General features: G+C 49.8%; 2 protein-coding genes and 1 pseudogene across 2 annotated transcripts; 2 read left to right on the top strand and 1 right to left on the bottom strand.

Moving 5' to 3' along the window:
* Positions 1 to 1,659: 1,659 nt before the first annotated feature.
* On the top strand, positions 1,660 to 5,172 carry LOC117837904 (thioredoxin reductase NTRB). Its single transcript, XM_034717716.2, has 2 exons — positions 1,660 to 2,688; positions 4,848 to 5,172. The coding sequence occupies exons 1-2, from the start codon at positions 1,764 to 1,766 to the stop codon at positions 4,916 to 4,918; spliced, it is 996 nt and encodes a 331-aa protein (XP_034573607.1). The 5' UTR covers positions 1,660 to 1,763; the 3' UTR covers positions 4,919 to 5,172.
* An 845-nt stretch (positions 5,173 to 6,017) lies between these two features.
* LOC117856302 (uncharacterized) lies at positions 6,018 to 7,087 on the top strand (annotated as a pseudogene).
* Positions 7,088 to 11,690: 4,603 nt separating this feature from the next.
* On the bottom strand, positions 11,691 to 14,094 carry LOC117857355 (AT-hook motif nuclear-localized protein 25). Its single transcript, XM_034740024.2, has 2 exons — positions 13,565 to 14,094; positions 11,691 to 13,315 (listed from the first exon to the last, which is right to left on the bottom strand). The coding sequence occupies exon 2, from the start codon at positions 13,155 to 13,157 to the stop codon at positions 12,183 to 12,185; it is 975 nt and encodes a 324-aa protein (XP_034595915.1). The 5' UTR covers positions 13,158 to 13,315; positions 13,565 to 14,094; the 3' UTR covers positions 11,691 to 12,182.
* Between the last annotated feature and the right edge of the window lie 7,183 nt (positions 14,095 to 21,277).

Genomic DNA, 21,277 nt, shown 5'->3' on the forward strand with positions numbered 1-21,277 from the left:
AATATATATATATATATATATATATATATATATATATATATATATATATACTTAAAAGTTCCTAGCTTTGAAGCCTCCTCATACATCCTGATCCCACGTGGGATCCACATGATTCCGATGGGACTCATATGGGACCCACGTACTATTTATTTGGGACCCACGTACTATTAGGTGGGATCCACGTATTGTTTGGTAGGACACACGGTACACTAAGCAGGTCTCGTGATCATTTTTTCAAGAATTATCGGTGGCGATTTTTTCTATTATTTGCAGTTGAAAGTGTAAAATATATTTATTTTTCTCAATGTATGAAAATAATAGCTAGACTTTCTATACTACGTTTATTTACGGTAGGCCTACTATTTTTTGAACTTTGTTTTCACTTCATAATCTCGCAAAACATGATTGAATTATTCATTCATTGCTAATTTTATCTTTAAACTTTATGAAAATCAAGAACCAATGTAACATAGCACATCAATCCATTAGCTATATCTACTAACACCCAAAAGTCAATAAATTCCTAAGCAAAAAAGTTATACAATACTTAGATGACCATTATAATAAAAAATTATTTGAATTTAATATTGAATGCGATCAATTTGATTTTAGATTATATATATTTTTTATTTGGTTCGATGTGATACTACTTTGAGCATAATAAGATAATAAATTTGTATTTTATCATTATTTTAGGTTAACACCTTCGTATATGGGCGCGTCGCGCGCCAACCTTTCTAAAGGCATTGCAAATATGCAAATTACTCCAGTCGTGTCTCGTGACGGAGGTGTATATCGGGTGGGACTCACAAGTCCAGGCCCACACGCCTTAGAAATAGGAAAGCCCAGTGCGCAGCTCAGATCGTGGATTAGCTAGGTGATGAACCGATGGGCCACAGGATCGTCTTGTTTATTCCGGTCCATTCCAACAAAACGCTGCACCCGAACCATCATCTCTTTGAACCTTTGCTCCGTGAGCCAAAAGGGGAGAGTGTGGACAGCCGGCTGCGTGTTCCTATGAACGTGTTTGTGCTTCTGCAATCTCCTGAATCAAAAAGCATGACGAGCTACTACTTCGTTCAACAAAGTTGCAGTGCATCATTAGAGGGCCCTAATAAAAAATTGAACAAACACGCGTACCATCGCCACAATAAAGTGCACGATATGGGTCGCAATTCGCAAGAACAATGAGACGTATCTCGTGAGTCTCTCGCTTTTGTGCCATGCCGTGGAACCTTCTGATCGCTGACCTTGTTGCAATTCCATCCTAGACACGAAGGAAACTACCACTAATGGTACTCATCACCAATGGTGCGTGCAAATGGTGTCACGATGAACCGTCGTAACGAGTAGCACCAGTCCATATAATTGTGAGAGTGATTTTAGCGATTTTTTTGTGGTGTAGGAGTAATAAGGGTGTAGTGCGCGCGCGTGCATCATCCTGTAATAATTAAAAAAAGAATAATTACTGACATTTCAAATTTCAATCAAAATTTCAATTCAATGTCCTGCTAAATTTAGTTTTATGCTAGCCACATCCGACAGACCAACACTGGTGGCGCCTTGGTCGCCAAAAAAAAAAACACTGGTGGCGCCAATGAGACACTGACACATCGTGGCCACTGATTGGCTGATAGCCTTCCTGAAAGAGCAATTTCAGTCTGACCGACGAGGGGCGAAGCGTAATTTCGGAATTCAGAGGCGCCCTTCTTGACCGCCGCCGCCGCCGCCGCCGCCGCCGTCAACAAGCCGAGCAAGCAGCCATGGAGGGATCCGCCGCGGCGCCGCTCCGCACGCGCGTCTGCATCATCGGGAGCGGCCCAGCCGCGCACACGGCGGCCATCTACGCCGCCCGCGCGGAGCTCAAGCCCGTTCTCTTCGAGGGCTGGATGGCCAACGACATCGCCGCGGGCGGGCAGCTCACCACCACCACCGACGTCGAGAACTTCCCGGGCTTCCCCGACGGCATCATGGGCGCCGACCTCATGGACCGCTGCCGCGCGCAGTCCGCCCGCTTCGGCACCAACATCCTCTCCGAGACCGTCACCGCCGTCGACTTCGCGGCCCGCCCCTTCCGCGTCGCCTCCGACTCCACCACCGTCCTCGCCGACGCCGTCGTCGTCGCCACGGGGGCCGTCGCCCGACGCCTCCACTTCCCCGGCTCCGATACGTACTGGAACCGCGGCATCTCCGCCTGCGCCGTCTGCGACGGCGCCGCCCCCATCTTCCGGAACAAGCCCATCGCCGTCATAGGCGGAGGCGATTCCGCCATGGAGGAGGCCAACTTCCTCACCAAGTATGGCTCCCACGTCTACATCATCCACCGCCGGAACACCTTCCGGGCTTCCAAGATTATGCAGGCCAGGGCGCTCGAAAACCCCAAAATCCAAGTCATCTGGGACTCGGAGGTTGTTGAGGCCTATGGCGGCGCAGGCGGTGGCCCATTGGCTGGCGTCAAGGTCAAGAACCTGGTGAGTGGTGAGGTCTCGGATCTTCAAGTGTCCGGCCTCTTCTTTGCTATTGGGCACGAGCCGGCGACCAAGTTCCTCGGTGGGCAGCTCGAACTCGATTCAGATGGATATGTGGCAACCAAGCCGGGCTCCACTCACACCAGTGTGAAGGGTGTCTTCGCTGCTGGCGACGTGCAGGACAAGAAGTATCGCCAGGCCATTACTGCTGCTGGATCAGGTATTACTCTACTGCTACATGATTCAATGATTTTGTGTTGCAAGTGATCAATGTCTAAACAGGGGAGGAACTCCCATGTGCACTGCACTGGAAACCATGAACATTCAGTAGGCAGTAGCTTAGTTTATGTTTTAGCAATGTAGCGAGAGTATGATGCTTCAAAGAGGATCTTTCTTAAGGTACAAAATAGTTATTCTTGCTTTCCAGTGATAGTCAGATGCATCCCTTGATGATTGGCAGCAATTCGATTTCTGTATATATCTCGCAACTTTATCCAAGATGTCACTCTGATAATCACCCCTGTAACTTCTAAATACGAGGAATTAATGCCAAACAATACTATAGTTTAATTACAAATCTGGTGTTTTGATTTCCACATGTCCATTCTTGATAGCTTTTCACAAATTGGTTATAAAAACATCGAATAAAAAAAGGAAAAAAGAGTCATTTTTAGTGCTGCAGTTAACCAAAAGATTATCGAATATAGTGCAATTGAGCATGTGGTTAGTGTTGTTGTGATCCCTAGGAATTGGAACTTCATTCTGGCAGACTCATATTAACATTTGCTATTGTAATTCTTCCGAGTTGATGAATTTTTAGGGATGTCAATTTTCATTTACTTGAGCAGTCCCATATGTATTGTAATTGTTCGCAAACCATATGAAGCAGTAAAGTCGGAACCTATTGCATGCATGGATGAGGTTAACAGATAAGTTCCAAGTTTTTTTCTTGATAAGAAAGTTCCAAATTCAACTTCCCCATGTTGTTGACAAAAGAAAAAAAGATCAACCTAGGAGGAGCTAGGCGATTTTTCATTAAGAAGAAATAGGCACCCAAATTCGAGCTAGAGGGGACTCGAACCTGGGTGGTTAGAGTGCACGACCACACCTCCCACTCTAACCAGTTGAGCTAGGCTCACTTCCTTCGTGTTGTTGACTTAGACCTCTGGATGGGTATAAAAGTTATAAATTAAGAGCTATGCTGAACACTAGGAAGTAGAGTTAGTTGAGAAATACCCAAAATAAATCCATGTTGCCAATAAATGCTTCAATGTAAGTCGTAAGATATACCGGATTTTGTTAACAGCTTTAAATCAAAGGACTGATATGTATTGTAATTGTTCGCAAAGCATATGAACCTATCGCATGCATGGATGAGGTTAACAGATAAGTTCCAAGTTCAACTTCCCTGTGTTGTTGACTTTGAGCTCTGGATGGGCATAAAAGTTAGAAACTAAGAGCTGTGCTGAACACTAGCATGTAGAGTTAGTTGAGAAATAGCCAAAATGAACCCGTTTTGCCAATAAATGCTTAAGTTAAGATATACTCATCCATCCCAAATTATAAGTCATTCCAAGAATCTTGGAGAGTCAAATTATCTCAAGTTTGACCAAATTTATATGATAATATAGTAACATTTATGATGTCATCTAAGTATCATTAGATTCTTCATCAATTATATTTTCATAGTATACTTATTTGATGTCATAAATCTTTATAATTTTCTCTATAATTTTGGTCAAACTTGAGATGCTTTGACTCTCCAAGATTCTTGGAATGGAGGGAGTATCAGATTTTGTTAATTGCTTTAAATCAAAGGACTGAATTTATGATAATATCTACTTGGCAAAATGCTCCATTGATATGGTTCATGAACTGCACAAATGACTATGTCCACTTGAGGCTTATTGGTTTGTTAAAAGGCAGAATCAAACCAGTATCAGAGACACACTTCAGAAAAAGTTAAAAGTTACCTGTTTTATTTAGATTATCTACCTATGAAATGCATCTGGTTTCTGCAAAAGCTTATGTTATCTTTTAACCTAAAACGAAATGCACGCATTTGATTTTGGTTTGGTTTTACTCAACACCTGATGTTATTTACTCAACATTTGCTTCAGAAGAGTTAACAGTTAACTGTTTTATCTTGAAAGTTCTGCATGAACTTTTTTTTCGCATGCAAATGTAACTGTGCATCCGTGAGGAATTCTTGCTAGTAGAAGCTTGATTAGCTCTGGCCTCCTGACCCTACTGCATGTGTCGCCAGTCTATGAATGGTGCTTGTGCCTCACTGTCTTGATGAGATCAATCTAGGAAACTAGCGCTTAGTGGTTTCAGCTGATCAATATCTAATTTTGCCTTTGCCTGTGGCTGGTGCAGGGTGCATGGCCGCTCTGGATGCTGAGCACTATCTGCAGGAGGTCGGTGCGCAGGAGGGCAAGTCTGATTGACTATATTTTGGTGTACCAACCACCAGCCAATCAGAATGCCACTTGCCGGTGCTGAAATCTACCCTCTGATGTGCGTTATGCCATGAGTATTCATGATCGAATTTGGACTTTTGTGCTGCTTATCAGTATAGCACACTATTCTTCTCATTAGTATTCGGATGTCTGAACGAGGGAACTATCAATGTACTCGAAATTGATTCGTATTTACTTACGCTTGAACTTGTATTATCGTTTTAGATATCTCTTTGGAATCAGCGTGTTGTTCGTGCCACTCTTTGCTAACACCGATTGTTGATGATTAACTCATCTGACCATCTACATCAGTGTCTAGCTTTTAGGTCAGTTTCTTTCTTTCGGTATCGCATATTTCAGTCCCAGGGCTAGGATGTCAAAGCAGTGGAGCCGTAGAGGGCCCTCCCAAGTCCCAACAAAAATCAACTGCGAACGCAGGCCGCATCTGGAACAACCGGCCCTGACAAGCCCATGGTCTCCTCCCTCGCGCGCGGCACAGGGATTTCCGATTTCATGCAGCCCACAATCATAATTTAGAAAGAATCATGAGCAAAAAGCAAGCAAGTAGAGCATTTTGAAAGTGTGAAATAGATATTTAGTTTTAGTATCCTAAATAAATTTTTCTAAGTGAAATAGAGTAACAAATACTGTGAAATAGATATTGTTTAGTACTCCATTTTCATTATGCGGATCAAACTAACTTGTATATGCAACTGGTTTGGGTTCTAACTAATAAACCTACGTGCAACTCTGTCAGTGCAGGCACACTGATACTGTGCAACTGTATGTTTGGATGTCTCTGACGGCAAGCTAGTTATTTTAAGACGGCGGTAGCCAAATCGTTATCGAACAGTGTTATCAGCACCTAATTGGCAAAAAATCCTTGCGGCCCATTCACTGCTACTTCGTTTGATTCGCATTTCTTCGTCGTCTCGCTCTTGCATGCATACTGACGCCAGCGTTCCAATGCAATTTGACATGCAACCATGCTCTCGTCCTGGTTGCTGCAGTAATGAGTGCACCGTCATACCGGGCTTCGCCGCCGGCGGTGGCAGCAACCGCTGTGAAGATCGGCGGCCAGGAAGCAATGCAGGCCAGCGTCGCTGTCGCGGAGGCGCTCGAGGCCTGGAATGAAGCTCACGCTGCCGCCGGTTGCTGGCGGCGCCAACTTCGCGGCCGTGGCCATCGCCGCGGCGTCGTTCGTACTCGTCAGCTACGAGCCGGATGCATGGCAGGGCCGGCTGCGCCGCATCCTTGACCTCAGCCCGTCGCTACAGGACTCTCGCCTGCTTATCTGATCGCCTCCCTTGACGAGGTTCCTGGCCGCCGCCAAGACGCTCCGCTCCGCCTCCTGTTCCTCAGCGGGGCCACGCTCCCGCCTCGCCGCGACGTCATGCCGACCCGAGCCTACCCGCTCGCCGCGCACGGCATCGCCGAGCCGGGGCTGCTCACCTCCGTGCTCCTGCTGCTGCCTGAGCGCCTCGGTCGGCCGCGCTCGCCGTGCCGCTCGCCTACCTGCCTTCGCCACGCCGGCGACGGTCGTGGCGTAACCGGGGCAGCTCGCGTACGCCGCCCCTCTGCTTCTCTCGCCCTCGTTGCGGTTTACATGCCGCTGCTCTCCACCGCATGCTGGGACGTGGCCGCTATCGCCACCAGACAGGCAGTTGCGCGCGAGGGCGTACGCGCTCGTGCGGCTACCCGTGCACAAGTGTGGGGGCTCGCCCTTACTTCTGTGTGGAACATTTACCAGTACATGTCCCCGAGGGCCCGAGGGCCGAGGGTTGGCCTCGTTGGGTTCCTCGCAGTGGCGGTAGAAACCGATGCCCCACTCGTCATCCTTGTGATGCTGCCGGTTCGTCCTTGTCCCTGTTGATCAGCTGGTGCTGCCGGATGCAGGGGGGAGCTTTCTCTTCTTCCTCCTCCTTCCCTCCCTTCTCTTCTTCTTTATTTTTTCTAAAAATTATAGAAAGACCTAAGGGGCTCCATTGTCCGAGCGACGGTAGGGGGACTTGAGCCCCGCCCATCCCACCGCTAGATCCGCCCCTACTTGGCAAATAATAAAGATAATTGCATTGACATATCCACTCTATCCAGAGTGGCGACCGCTCCATACATGCCACAAGTCAGGGCATTAACAGTAGGGATCTTGTACAGAAGTTTTACACTGGTTAATTTTGTGAGGTAACTTACGTACGCATACAGACTAGATCAACCGTACATTTTTGGAGTATGCAGTAGAAAATGAATCAAATAGTGGCCATAGAAGTTGGGTTTCGTCTTCGGAAATGCATAAAATTGGATAAAATGCTCTGGTTGCACTTAAACTTATCGTAAAATGCATATGTGAATTCTTAAACTTTTTTAGAATATGCCACATTCAATACAATCTATTTGATCGTCTTCGGGGTGAAGGACCCTCACCAATCTTCAAAGCTGACTCCTTCTCACTGAGGCGATCTTGAATGGTTACCACTCTCCTTCGTTCAATAGTTGCATGATCACGAGGGAGGGAGGGAGGACGCACACGTGAAAGAGGGAGGGAGAGGAAGAAGGAGAGGGCAAGGGCGAGGGAGGGCGGGAGAGGGAGGGAGGGAGGAAGGGGAGCGGGGGCGGGAGAGGGAGGGGGGAGGGAGAGAGGGGGGGAGGGGGTGATCACCACATGCTTCAATAAAGTTGGATGATTGAATCCAACACTTTAACCATCTTCTCGAAATAAAGTCTAAGTTCATGAGAATTTAGAGTGGGGGCATGTGCCCCACTAGGTTCTCTTTTGGTTCGTCCCTGAGCTTTTCCCATATTGGTAAGTTTTTATTGATTCGTGAAATATGTACACATTTAAAAAGTTTAAGATCTATATGCAATTTTTTTAAGAACTATGTTTTAAAGAAGTATTGATGATGATATATATTACATGATGAAGGGTGATAGTCTATGCAATGCGATGGCTGGGGTTTACTAACTTTGATAATCCAATAAGGGAGGTGGGAATTTAACTATCTGTGACCCCGATTACAAGAATACCCTCCAAACTAGACCGAGAGAGCGCTCAAGTCTAAACATCTTGGCGCATGACTTCTCGTGACTAGTCGACGCTAGGTTATCCTTCACTTATATATGTGAGTTACAATTAAAGGTGCCTCCCATATGATTTATGAACCAAAGCTGTATTTTGAGTCCATTGAAGTAAATAAGTGTATTTCGGGTTGCGCAAACTGAGAGCTAGCGTTCAACGCTGCAGAATTATGAAGCGGGAGTGTGGCGTACAGCCACCTGGGAGTAGAAGTATTTCTACACCATAAGATGCAACAGCCAGAGCATTCTTGTGATCTCATACTGTTAAGAAAATGTGTTCCAAATTAAGAAATGTCTTGCTAGTAATGTCTGGCCAATGCAATTGTCTACCAAGTTGATAGTAGCATCATATACATGTTTCTTATTTAGGTTTAAGTGGCCAAGTTGTTCCGCTGCCTCAGCTGAAATTCCTATCCAAGTCAAATGTCTGTTCAGCACTCAGATATTACAAGTCTATTCCCGATCATGGATGCACTTCCACTGGAGAGTTGAGACAAATTTAAATGTTGTGACAAGGCGCATAGAGTATGGTTCACCGTGTTTGAACCGCAACTAGTACATATGCTCTGTCCATAATATCTTGTTATCCAGATCGACGCCACTGGGAATTCATCGATGCCATAATTATACTTATAACAGTCGTCGCACATATAGGATATCGCAATGTCACAGGCATCACTCATAAAGCATCACTCATAAATCACTTTATGGATTTTCACTCCAACAACTACATTCTCAGCTGGCTAAATTGAAGAACAAAATAAGAAATGGACCGATGCATCGTGTGTGTGGGAAAAGTTCAATCCGTTTAAATCCTTTGGAAAAGAGGTTTTGTAGATTTCTTTAATTAGTATTTTGTAACACATATAGATTTGATTTCACCTTAAATTTATTTGATGTGAATGAAGTGACCTATTGGTTATAATATTAGATTTTTTTATATACTTGCATATACTCCCTCCGTTTCCGTTTTTATTTGTAAGGTGCACACGCATATCAAAATTCAAACTTTACAATCTTTGACAATAATTTTGAGTATTATTTTTTTATTTTTATAATATCAACTTTATATGGTTGCATTCATAATCATATATCCTCTACAATGATTACAAGTTTATAAACGTAAACAATATAATATAAGATAAACGAACGGTCAAAGTATTATTTGGAAGACCGTGTCGAGTCATACCATGCCTTATAAATATAGATGGAGGGAGTATTTATTTCACCTTTCCTCCTAGACGAAGCGAGAACACTATTAATCAGACAACTGGGGAGTAAGGGCGGAACTGATCAAATTGTATTCTTCTAAAAATTCATTTAGGAAGCAAGAACTTATTATATGAACATTTCCCTTGATATTTTATGTTTAATTTACATTTTTGCTATACAAATTGGTAGAAGCAAAAATAGTTTATCAATTTTTCTAGGTACAGTGTCAGTCTAGATTCGCCTCACGATGGCCGCAGTCAACAAGACAAGCTACCCTAACAATTTTTTCCCAAAGAGCTCTGCCGACTGCCGTACTATTATTAGAAGAAATTCTTTTTTTAAAAAAAATGAATTGGTCCAGTTTATAAGGAAAACCATAGCCCTAATAATTCATCGCACTAAAGCTTTCATCATGTGTTTTCCTTGCCAGCCGACATTCAATTCAATTTACATACTATAGGTTTTATATTATTTAGATTTAGTTCACCCAGAAGCGTCTAATAAAAACAGATACTATGACAAAAACTGACCATTTATATTGCATGCAACAATGCCCTTACTACAAATAAATGGAAATCATTTAAATTGATATATGGATTTCAATAAAGGGCCCAATTCAATGAAATACTTTGCATGAAATTTACCAGGGAACACCAAGCAAATTATAATTGTATATTTTTCTCCGTATATGCAGAATGTATTCGAGGAGAGCTAACGCCATACATTCATGATGGAGAAAATAGAGAATGCATATCTTAGTGGGTACTTGGTTCCTTTAGTCCATGAATCCACTACCCTGTTTGGTTCCATGAACTAAAGTCCACCAATAACAGTTGAACAAAGACCCTTTTACCCCTACTACCCACCTTGTTCCGCCGCACGCCTGGTACCCCTGTTCTGGCACCAAGTCATGAATCAGAGAAGTTACATAGAGATTCTTCACATTAGCATCATCGAGAATCATCAAGAATTTCAGATTAGTACCCAAGGGAGTGGTGGGCATCTCAGGTGCGGCTAGCTTCCTCGGCGGCGAGGCTGCGGAGGGCGGGGACGCGCCTGCCGCAGCCCGACCACTTCTTGCACTTCCCGAACAGCAGCACCCACACTAGTAGCAGGGTGAACGGCGGCGGCGGCGACGGCGGGGATGAGGAGGCCGCCCACCTCGGCTTCCCTGTTTCGGGCGGCAGCGGGCGGAAGGGGACAAGGGGCAGGGAAGCCACGAGCGGAGGCGGAAGAGGCGCAGCAGCGGGCAGACAAAGTGGGTCGCTGTCGGCGGAGGTCGGCGGGTTGGTGGAGGCGGCGCTAGGCCCCGCGGATGCGGAGGCCGCGACGGAGAAGAAGGAGGCGCGGGCTGAGGGGAAGGAGGAGAAGGGGACGGATGTTGCAGCCGATGCCGCGCCGGCCGAGGAGAAGAAGGTGGAGGTGGCGACGACTGAGGAGAAGAAGGCGGCGGGAGGGAGCCGGACGGGAGGGAGGGCATTAAATGAGAGGCAGGGGTGTCCACAACATACTTTAATCTAGTTTAGTCCACCTCATGTGGACTAGAAGACTAAAAACTTAGGTCCACCTGTTTAGATGTTTAGGGACTAAAAGTGTATAAAAATAGTGGAGTAAAGTTTAGTCCGGAGGAACCAAACAGCCCTTAGCAATACCACTGGTTGAGCAATGCTGTACCGGGTCGACAAGTGGATATCGGGAAGAGAGAGAACGCCTTGACCAGCTCTGGCCTGGCGCATTGGCATCTCCAAGACTCCAACTCCAAAGCCATGAGCAAGTTCCAAAGCCGGAGGCGTTCGCGCTCTCCCCACAAATTATGCAAAAGCGAAAGCTTCCTCTCCTTTTCCATTTAAGGCCCTGCAACAAACGGACCCCCCTTTCCAGAATTGTGCATTTGTACTTGGAGGGAGCAAGGTGCAGGATCTCGTACGTCGCAGACGGTCGCAGGCAGCGTCAATTTTGGGCTTGGCGTCTTCTGGCCAGTGTCCCCCACTGCAGGCTTACGATACAGTAGCGCACTGCAGCGGCATCACTGAGTCGCTGCCACTTCAATTTTTATTTTTTGATCTATATCTCTTGGCTAGCTACCCGTATAGTCTCCTGGCTCTACATGTAATCTCACACACATGACTCCAGAAGACATTAAAGTACTGCAGGTGAAACAAATGTAGGGAGGGACAGAAGGCTTTTTTGTTCCTCTCCCCCCTGGGCCTCTCCTGCCAAACCGAGTAAAAAACCTTTGGTCTACATTTGAAGGAAGAACTAAACGGACTGAGAAGACCACAATGCTCCAAGCACATGATCAAGATATAGCTCTAGTCGTCTAGACCCACTGACCTAGGTTTTAGATGGTGGAATAAGCGAACATATTTGACCTAGGTAAGGCTTGAAACTTTGGCTATGTTGAAACATTCAATATTTGACTGGAAATTATCCACGCCAGCAAGTTGTGTGTGAAACTGAAAACACATGCGAAAGCGACCACGAAAGTGTTTTTGCTATTGCACAGGTAGAGGAGAGAAGCAAATGGTTATAATAGAAACATCATTCTACAGCAAGATACAATCAGAATATAATACCACATTACAAATCAAAATGGAGAAAAAAGAAACGCTGGAAACACAAAACATCAGATCTCACTGACCTTTAGTTTATTGAGCTTGCTCTTGCATGAATCCATCTCTAGCTTTCCTCCTGTCCCTTGATTAACCACCACTACTTTGTTTTTTTAACACACCTGATGATTTCCAATGCTTCCTCCTCATGTGCAGACACATGCATTATATTATAGCACCCAGATGAAAGGTCTCTCCAATGAACCATCCAGCATGCATATCGTGTTGACCTCAGTTCCATCAAGGCTAGCTTCAGCTCTCAGTTCCGGATAGCTAGACTAGCTTCTGCACCATTTGAACCTCTGTGATGTACGTCTTCTTCATGTTGATGAGAATTCGGTGTAGCAAGGCATGGATCAGAACTGTGGCCGGACTCCGCCCCCGCCGCCTCCACTCCAGCCTCCGAAATTGTCTCCCGGGAGCTGGTAGGCCCCTACATTCCCGGCGAGGTTGTAGAGCGACATGCCGCCGCCGCCCGCGTCGCCTCCAGTCACACCAGAGGACTGAGAGGCCGTCGGCTGCTGCCCTTGGGGTCCAGCCGACTGCGCCACTTGATCTTGCGGCTCCGCTCCGCCGGCGGCCGCGGCCGTCTCCTCTTCCTCCCCCTCCAGCGGCAGCCTCTCGTACACCGCGTTGGCGAACGACGCCGCCATCAAGACGACGGGCCCCGCGGCCACCAGCGGGCCCACGACGCTCCCGCCGATGACCTGGCCCTGCCCACCGGAGAGGAAGACGGTGAGACCGCTCACGCCGGGCGGAGCCGGTGGGGGCAGCACCGTGCCGGTGAGGGAGAGGATCTCGAACCGGCCCCGCAGCGTGGCCACCATGCTCCCGGGGGGCGACGCGCCCGGCTGCCTGAGCGCGACGTTCACGACGGCGCCCCCGCCGCTCAGGACGCACACGCCGCGGCCCCGGCGGCGCGCGTACTCGGCGACGCAGTCGACGACGTCCGCTCCCGCCGCGACCTCGAGGACGTGCGAGTGCAGCGCGTTGGGGCTGTCGCGCGTCACGATGATGGGCGGCTTGGGCTTGTTCTTGGAGCCCGGCGGGCGCCCGCGCGGCCGCCGCGTGGGCCCGCCCGACCCGCTGCCCCCGCTGCCACCCTCGGCCGGGACCATGGCCGACGAGGACGGCTGGTCGCTGCCGGCGCCGCCCCCGCTGCCGCTCCCGCCCGCCTCGGCGCCCTCGCCCGCGGGGCTCTTGTCGGGGGACATCTTGTGGTGCTCCATCTTGACGTGGGAGTTGGGCGACAGCGGCGATGGCTGCTGCGGCCGGAGCAGCTGGTGGAAGTAGCGCGAGCTGCCGCCCCCGCCGGGGTCCATTCCGGGCATGGCCGCGTCATCTGGCCGCTCCCACCACTTGCCGGCCGCCAGCTTCACGGTCTCGATCGGCGCCGCGCTCCTCGCGTGCAGCTAGGTAGCAGCAGCTTCTTCCCGTTCCTCGCCTCACCACCGCCGCCGCTGCACGGCAGCCTAAAACCTGCTTGGACCTGGACACAGAGCCTTTGCCCCTTATAAAGCAGCTTAATTTGCATGCCACAGTACATCAGAGAGCGCGAAACCAAGTCGAAAACCAAACGGCGAGCTAGCAGCTTCACATGGAATGGAATGGAACAGCACGAAATGGGAGAGATCTTTTCCTTTCCTCTATCCTCGACGTTTTGACTTGTCTTGAGACAGGACGCTAGCGATGATGGAATTGCAGATGCAGCGATGCACTGAGTGGTAAAGTTCTTTACCTCCGGCAGAAGCGAGCTTTCTCCTCGACGACGCTGTGCAGCAGAAGCTTGTAGCTTTGGCAACCTCGCCGGCTAGCTGCCTCCAATCCTAAACGAGCAGCACCGCAGAACACAACCGGCCTCTCGATCGACAGCAGCAAGCGAGAGAGGACGCAGAGACGAGGAGAGGCCGTGCGTTTATAGCTAGGCGCAGGAGCTAGTCGCAGCCGGGATCTAGTAGGAGAAGACTGGGTCTAGACGTGGCGGCGGGAGGCTGGACGGTGGCTGATATAATGAAGGCACGGGGACGGAGGATCAGAGAGCCACCGTACCGGCGCGGCGGCGCTGAGGGAGCTGAGGCAGGCGAGAAGAGACGGCAGAGCGTGCGGCGTGCGCGGCCCCCGAATTAAAGGCAGGCGGGCAGGCAGGCGAGCGAGAAGGGAGGGAGGGAGGGACGGAGGGGGACGGCGAGGGATGGGGGGTGGCGCTGCTGATAAGGTCCCTGCCTTTCCCTCCCTGCCCCTCTCTATCTAGTACCGCCTCCCGGTCCGGGTCCAATGATCCAATCCCCTCTCCCACCCACCAACTCCCCCCCCCCCCCCCCCCCCCCCCCCCCCCCCCCCGTTTTTACTCGGCCGGGCACGGGCTGGGCGCCCAGCGGTGGGTGTACGTGTAGGCCAGGCCGTGGCGGGCCAGCGCCAAGGAAAACCCGCAAAGCAACACGCCGTGGACTCATTTGTCGCGTTAGTTGAACGGAAAGACAGGAACACGCGACGGGGCCGCCGGGTCGACCAGCAGCAGCAGGCGGCCGGGCGGCCGCCGGGCCGGGCTCGGAGGCGGCGGCGACCGCGAGACGTCTCGTACCAGCGCGTACGACTCGGTACCGGCTGGACCACCGGCCTCGCGTCGCGCGCGCGCGCGCGCGCCGCAGCAGCCGGCCGCTAGCCGAGAGCGTACGTGCAGACGCCGGCTAGCTGCGCGCGGCGGCTTGCGGTGTACGTGCGGAGCGTGGGATCGGGAGCTGTCGATTTCGCGCGGGTGTCCACAGCTACTGGCGCGGCATAGGGTGCTCGTCACGTCGCGTCAGGTCGCTGGACACAGCGAGAGCGAGAGCGAGCGATCAATGATGGGCGGTTTGCTGTTCGTGGCCGGCCGCTGGTGATTTTGACGACGATGCCTTTGGCCTATCCCGCAAGTACAGACATTCAAGCAAGGAGGATCGGGAAGAACACGACGGGGCTATATAACAAGGACGTTGCGCACGCGTAAAACCACGAGGAGTCCGGTTGTACAGGCCGATTTAGCACGGGAGTTGCAGTTGGGTGGTGACGTACGCGTGCACGTGTTTAAAACAGGGACTCGGAGTCTCGGAGAGAGCCTCGCGTTCCATGCGTGTGATCATCCTTGCACCCCACCCGTACCTATTGATACTCCAATGATGTGGCGCTGCGGTTGGGCGCGCGATCCATTATTCCAACCGCACCGGTTATCCAATGATCATGCCGGTGCTAACAGCGAGATCGCCATCAACTAATCAATCGTATTATTATACTAGCTCACAAATGTTATACTTTCTATACGGTCGAATATATTTAGTTTGATGGTACACTTTGGTCATGACTCACGAGACATTTCTCGTAGCTATGGTAAAGAGACGGTTAACTTTGACTCGTATAGTTTTGGAGCTCCTGCCTACTTTTTTTTTATAATTTTTTTATTCCAAACCCGTTTAATTCGTTTCTACGTGCATTCAAAATATGATAGACCCAATGATCATGCCGGTGCTAACAGCAAGGTCGTCATCAACTAACCAATCGTACTATTATACTAGCTCACAAATTTTGTACTTTCTCTACGTCGAATATTTAGTTTGATGGTACACTTTGGTCATGACTCACGAGACATTTCTCGTAGTTAAGGTAAAGAGACAGCTAACTTTGACTCCTGTAGTTTTGGAGCTCCTACCTATTTTTTATAATTTTTTATTCCAAACCCGTTTAATTCGATTCTACCTACATTCAAATATGATAGACCTCGCATGATGGTGACTCAAATTTAGAGGGTCAAAGTCAGCCGGGGAAGCCCCAACCTATTTTTTATAATTTTTTTAATTCCAACCAGTTTATTTTGTTTCTACGAGGAATCGAACCTAGATCTGCTGAGTGTTACTCAGGTGCTCTAACCATTAGGCTAGATGCGTTGTGTTGAAGGGAAAAAAAAGGACAAAGGGGGTGTTTGTTTCTTTAGCCCTCCTAAAATTCCTGTCACATCGAATATTTAGATACTAATTAGGAATATTAAACATAGGCTAATTACAAAACCAATTGCACAAATGGAGACTAATTTGCGAGACGAATCTATTAAGCCTAATTAGTCCATGATTTGACAATGTGATGCTACAGTAAACATGGGCTAATGATGGATTAATTAGGCTTAATAGATTCGTCTCGTGAACTAGCCTCCATCTGTGTAATTAGATTAGCTCATGTTTAGTTCTCCTATTAACCTTCAAATATTCGATGTGACATGAATTTTAGTCCGGACTAAAGATCAAACTCCCCAAGATACCTGTATCATCAGCTGGGTTGCTCTCTTTACATGGCAGTATGGCAGTGTCAGTGCCCGGGGTCCCATCAGCCAATATGAAAATCGGGCACAAAGGAAACCAGGGATTTCCAATTTGTGATCGAGCTTTCCTGGGTGGACATGGCTGACCTTGGCACCTTGCTGGGCCTGACAGGCTGACACTGCGGCCATTATTTAAGCCGCGAGTCATTATCATGTGACGCACAGAGCGAAACAAATTTGAATGACTAGGCCCTGATTGGCTGGATCTCGAGACGCAGCTGCGTGGGTTTTATTAATATACGGCCGCAATCGCCAACAAATAATGATCGGGTGGCGACAAATAAACGAGGGTGCGTGAGGACTCTCGAGTCGCCGTGCAGTGGCTCGCGAGCAGCCGAGCGAGAGGATGAAGTACGCTTGAAGCTCAGTCCATGATAGGGATGTCTTGGACTCTCCTCGTTTACTTCTCTCTGTGGTTTACTCTTTCTTGTTTCTTCTCCCTTCCAAAGAGGACATTGACATCGTAACACTTTTTTACTCCGAGATTCGTATCTTCTGTGCCGTTGCAAGGCAATTACTACTGTTCACAGAGGTCCTGCAGTGCTGCAGTGAGATTACTACTCGACGGGTCAACGGGCAATTAAGAACACAATCTATACGTATCGCCCTCGATCAAGGGCCGAATGCAAATCGCCACAGCACAGGATCTATACTGCGATTGCATGAGAAATTGAGAGGCAAGCAGAGAGAACGAACATCGTCAAGCAGGGAACCGCTCGATCGACGGCCAGGGGGCACGTTGGCCCGGGCCGGGTGGATCGAGCGCGCTCACGTGCGGTCAAGGGGTTTGGTTTTGGTTTTTGGCAGTCAAAGCAAGGAGCGCGGGCCGCTGCCCCGCCGTACAGCTGTCAGACACGTGGTGGTGGCGCCGGGCGCGTGGAGTACCCGCGGCGCAGCTCGCCCGTCCCGCCCCGCCCACCCGCGATTTGATAGCAAATCATTCGCGATCTATCGACGGATCCATCCATCGGCTCACGCGCGCGGCAATTACGCCCATGCGATGCACCGCGACGCACACGCTGCTCTGGCCCCTCTATCACGTGAGATGATGTGATCTCCCTCTCACTCCGGCCGCCATCATCGAGCTGAGCCTCGTTGCCTTCGATGGCTTCGAGCTTCCACTACTCCACACTACTTTATCACCCTCATCTCTAAAATGTTCTTCCCCGTCAGTTTTGTATCCGTCATATAAAAGACGGCAGTGATGGAGTTACCCATCACCGTTGGTTCTAGAACCGGCGGTGATACCCTTCCAAAAAAGGCCGACCCCAGCCCCACCGCGCGCCGCCACCGCAGCCGCCCCGCTGCGCACCGCCACCGCGTGGAGCCTCGACGCCCCCTCGACCAGAGAGAGAGGGAGGGAGAGGAGGGTAAAGAGAGAGGGGGGAGGAAGGTGCCTTACTCATGTCCATGTCACCTCGCTGCGCCGCCGGTCCTCACTCGTCGTCGCTGCCGGTCCTCGTCGTGCCCATGTCAGCCTACTGCGCCGCCGGTCCTCACCCGCCGCCGCGCCTCGACCCCTACACCGGCTAGACCTGGCAGGGAGGAGAGAGGCAAATCTGGGCAGCCACCCTGCCGCCGTCGCTCCCCCATGCTGCTACCCTGCGCCACCGCCGCTCCCACACGCGCTGCCCTGTGCCGCCGAGCCCCGAGTCCTACTCCCGCACCTCGCCCCGCTGCCAGTGAGGCCAGGGCGAGCGGAGGGGAGGGGGTAGCAGAGGGGAGATCCGGCCGGCGAGGAGGGTGGAGGGCGAGATACGGCTGGCTGGGAGGGTGGAACGGAGAGGTTCGACCAGTGGGGAGGGTGGAGTGGAGAGGGCGAGAGGTGAGAGAAGAGGGTGGGTGGGGAGGATATTCCGTCGTGGCCCAAGAGAGAGGGTGCGCGAGATGGGTGGGCATGGGGCCGCACACGAGTTGTTCTCAATATTGAAGTTGGTGAAAATTTCGTATCCGAGCCAACTATCACCGCCGGTTCGTAATACAAATCGACGGTGATGATAATTTTTATGGCCGATTTTCACCTCCTACAACGCCATTTCCTTTACAACCAACGGTGATATAATATCAACGTTAGTTTACCTAAAATCGTTTGCGATAGCCCGTAGTTCGTTCAGACCACCTTCCCGGCCTCCGAGATCACCCCTTATCCCTCCGTCCAGCGTCCTCCCATTCCCTCCTGCAACCAAAAGCAGCAATGCGAGCTAGCTGTAAGGGGCGCCGCGCTATATGATGTACTGTATCATCGAGCATTCGAGCTGCTGCAGCAACTCCACTTGTGAGTTGGGACACCTCCTCTCACTCTCTCTCCGATCAATTGCACCGCCCCGCCCGGCGCCCGCATGCATGCATGTCGTCTTCCTCCCCGCTCCCGCGCCATGCCGCCATGTCTCGTCTCGCACCCCATCGATGATCGCCGCATATCCATGGCCCCTGCTTCCTGCCGCCACAAGCGACGTTAAAGCGCGCGCATCACATCACATCACATCATCGCCACTGCACTGCACGCTCTCTCCTCTGATCGACGATCCTAGTAGCTACAGCCTACACACCCACACCCACCCACTGACCCTCTCGGTCTCACACATGCATGCATGCGCGTCAGTATTTTAATCCTGCACAGCACACAGCACAGCAAGGCAGGAGCACGTACGTAAGTACGTACGCTCTCATCACCGATTAAACAAAACGGCGATCCGTGTCGGTACGTCCTCTGCCAATAAAGCCCCCGGCCGGGCCGCTCCGCATGCGGAGAGTTATTGCATGTAAACCGCCGGGAGCGCGGCAAGTCAAAACGCCAACAGCGACGTCTGGATTGTTTATATGGGAGGAGTACGGAAGATAGAACTAGTTAATCTCACGTCGAAGGTTAGGTACTAATTAGAAATATTAAATATAGATTAATTGTAAAATTAATTGTATAAATGAAGATTAATTCGCGAGATAAATCTATTAAATCTAATAGTTCATGATTTGATCATGTGATGCTACAGTAAATATGTGTTAATCATGGATTAATTAGGCTCAATGGATTCGTCTTGCGAATTAGCCACGGCTTATACAATTAATTTTATAATTAGTTCATGTTTAATTATTTTAACTGGTATCAAACATCCGATATAACCTGAACTAAAAATTAGTCCACGGATTCAAACACCCCTAGTTTCCTTGGTGCTATCCAGGTCGCCGTTGTCATCTTCGTTGTGTGCTTATACTTTGTGGATTGTTCTTGGGTGGGTGAGATCAGATGAGCTCAAAACTTACATTATCCTTTGCAACCAGCTCCCTGCAGAGTGATTGTTGATTTGTTAAGCTACCTCCGGTCCAAACAGCTCGTGACCTCATGCGCGTCCTTTCTCGATCTCGAGCTCTTTGTTGCCTTGCAGTTGCAGCACAAGGATTAAACTATAGAGTTGTGTGTGCAATCGTGCAGCTGAATTCAATGGTTTGGTACGGGACAACAGAGCGAACAAGAGCTAGGCCGAGGAGCAAAAGTTTGCTAACAGATCGAGCAAAAGATTGCATGGGTGGTGGACAAAAGCGTGGGAACGGAATGGACGATCTTTCATTCCAGTGCGCTGGCTGGCTCTGGCAGTAAAATATTGAGCATCACCTAGCAGTTCCTCCTGCAAAAGCGTTAGGATACTGACCGATGAGGTCTGACGGTGTTGGTTTCCTCAACTAAACCCCATTTGTTTATGTGTTGAAGCCCCATGATTATGTTATCCGGGGGAGTATATAATTGGGGGCTACCGAGAGCGAGAGGCCCGGCCAATTCCGTCCCCTACACTTGGAAGCCCCCTTGATGTGACGGCCCCTGGCGTGTGGCGACAAATTACGCCTTCCATGCCATGACCTAATTCTCTCCTCGCTGTACAGTTGGTGGTTGGTGCTGTGTGCATTGTATATAGGCTGCGTGATGCTTTTGCTTGATTGTTATTCGTTCCCCTGCTGGTTCGTCATTAGGTCAAGTAGAAAACAACTAAACTATAGCAGCTGATCAGGGAAGCCCTACGTGTACAGGTCTACCATCAATGTTTAGAGTAGAGAGAGATACTGTTGGAAAGCGCAGGTTGTGTAACCGGTATTGCTATTTCGATACTAAAGGGGGGCCTTTAGTACCAGGTCAAATAACCGGTACTAAAGGGGTATTAAAAAATAAAAAAAAGAAATTCACCGATCGGAGTCTCGGCCGCACCCTGCCGCCGTCCGCCCCGGCCGCACAACACCTAAGCCCCGCACCAAAGAGAGAGGGAGGGAGGTAGCGTACTTACGCTGCTCAGCCACCGCCACTGCTCCTCAGCCCGCCGGTTGCCGCCACCGCTAGATCTGAGGGAGAGGTAGCCACTACTCCAAAATCCACGCGCTCCTTGCTCCGCCACACCTGCCGACGCTCCGCCGCCTCGCTGCGCCCTCCCTTCTTGCTTCCGCTCCTCGCCACATGTAAGAGGTGAGGGGCGAGCGGCGGGAGGAGGAGGGGGGTGGTGAGGGGATCGATCTGTGTGGGGGAGAGAGGGGATTCAACGGGGAGAAGAAGAGAGAGAGGCGCGGGTGAGAGTCTGGATGAAGGGGACGAGCGGATAAGTACGTGTGGGGAGGGGGGTGAGCATGGGGTGGGAGAGAGAAGGGGGGCTGACGCGTGAGGGGAGGTACCCCTTTAGTACCGATTGGAGACTTCACCCGGTACTAAAGGTCATTAGTACCGGGTGAAGTCTCCACCCGGTACTAAAGGTCCTCAGGCACTTTAGTACCGGTTGGAGGCTTCAACCGATACTAATGGGTGACCTTTAGTACTGGGTAAAGCCTTCACCCGGTACTAAAGGGGGTCATGAGGGGCTCCTTGGGGACTAGCCGTTAGACCCGGTGCTAATGCTCACATTAGTACCGGGCTAAAATGCAATAGGTACTAAGTCTTTGGACGAATGCTGAGTTTTCCAGTACTGAGATGCCTATTTTTTTTATGCGCATGGGAAGGAAGAGAGACGACCTGACGGTGTGCAACAGGATTTTTAGTTTAGCGTATGATGAGCTATCTCAGTTAGTTGTAAGTCAACTACTTGGATGCATGGATAAAGGCATGACCTAATTAAGAGTCATTTTTGGAGTATA

This window comes from Setaria viridis, chromosome 1 (assembly GCF_005286985.2).
Source record: "Setaria viridis chromosome 1, Setaria_viridis_v4.0, whole genome shotgun sequence".
Lineage (NCBI taxonomy): Eukaryota > Viridiplantae > Streptophyta > Magnoliopsida > Poales > Poaceae > Setaria > Setaria viridis.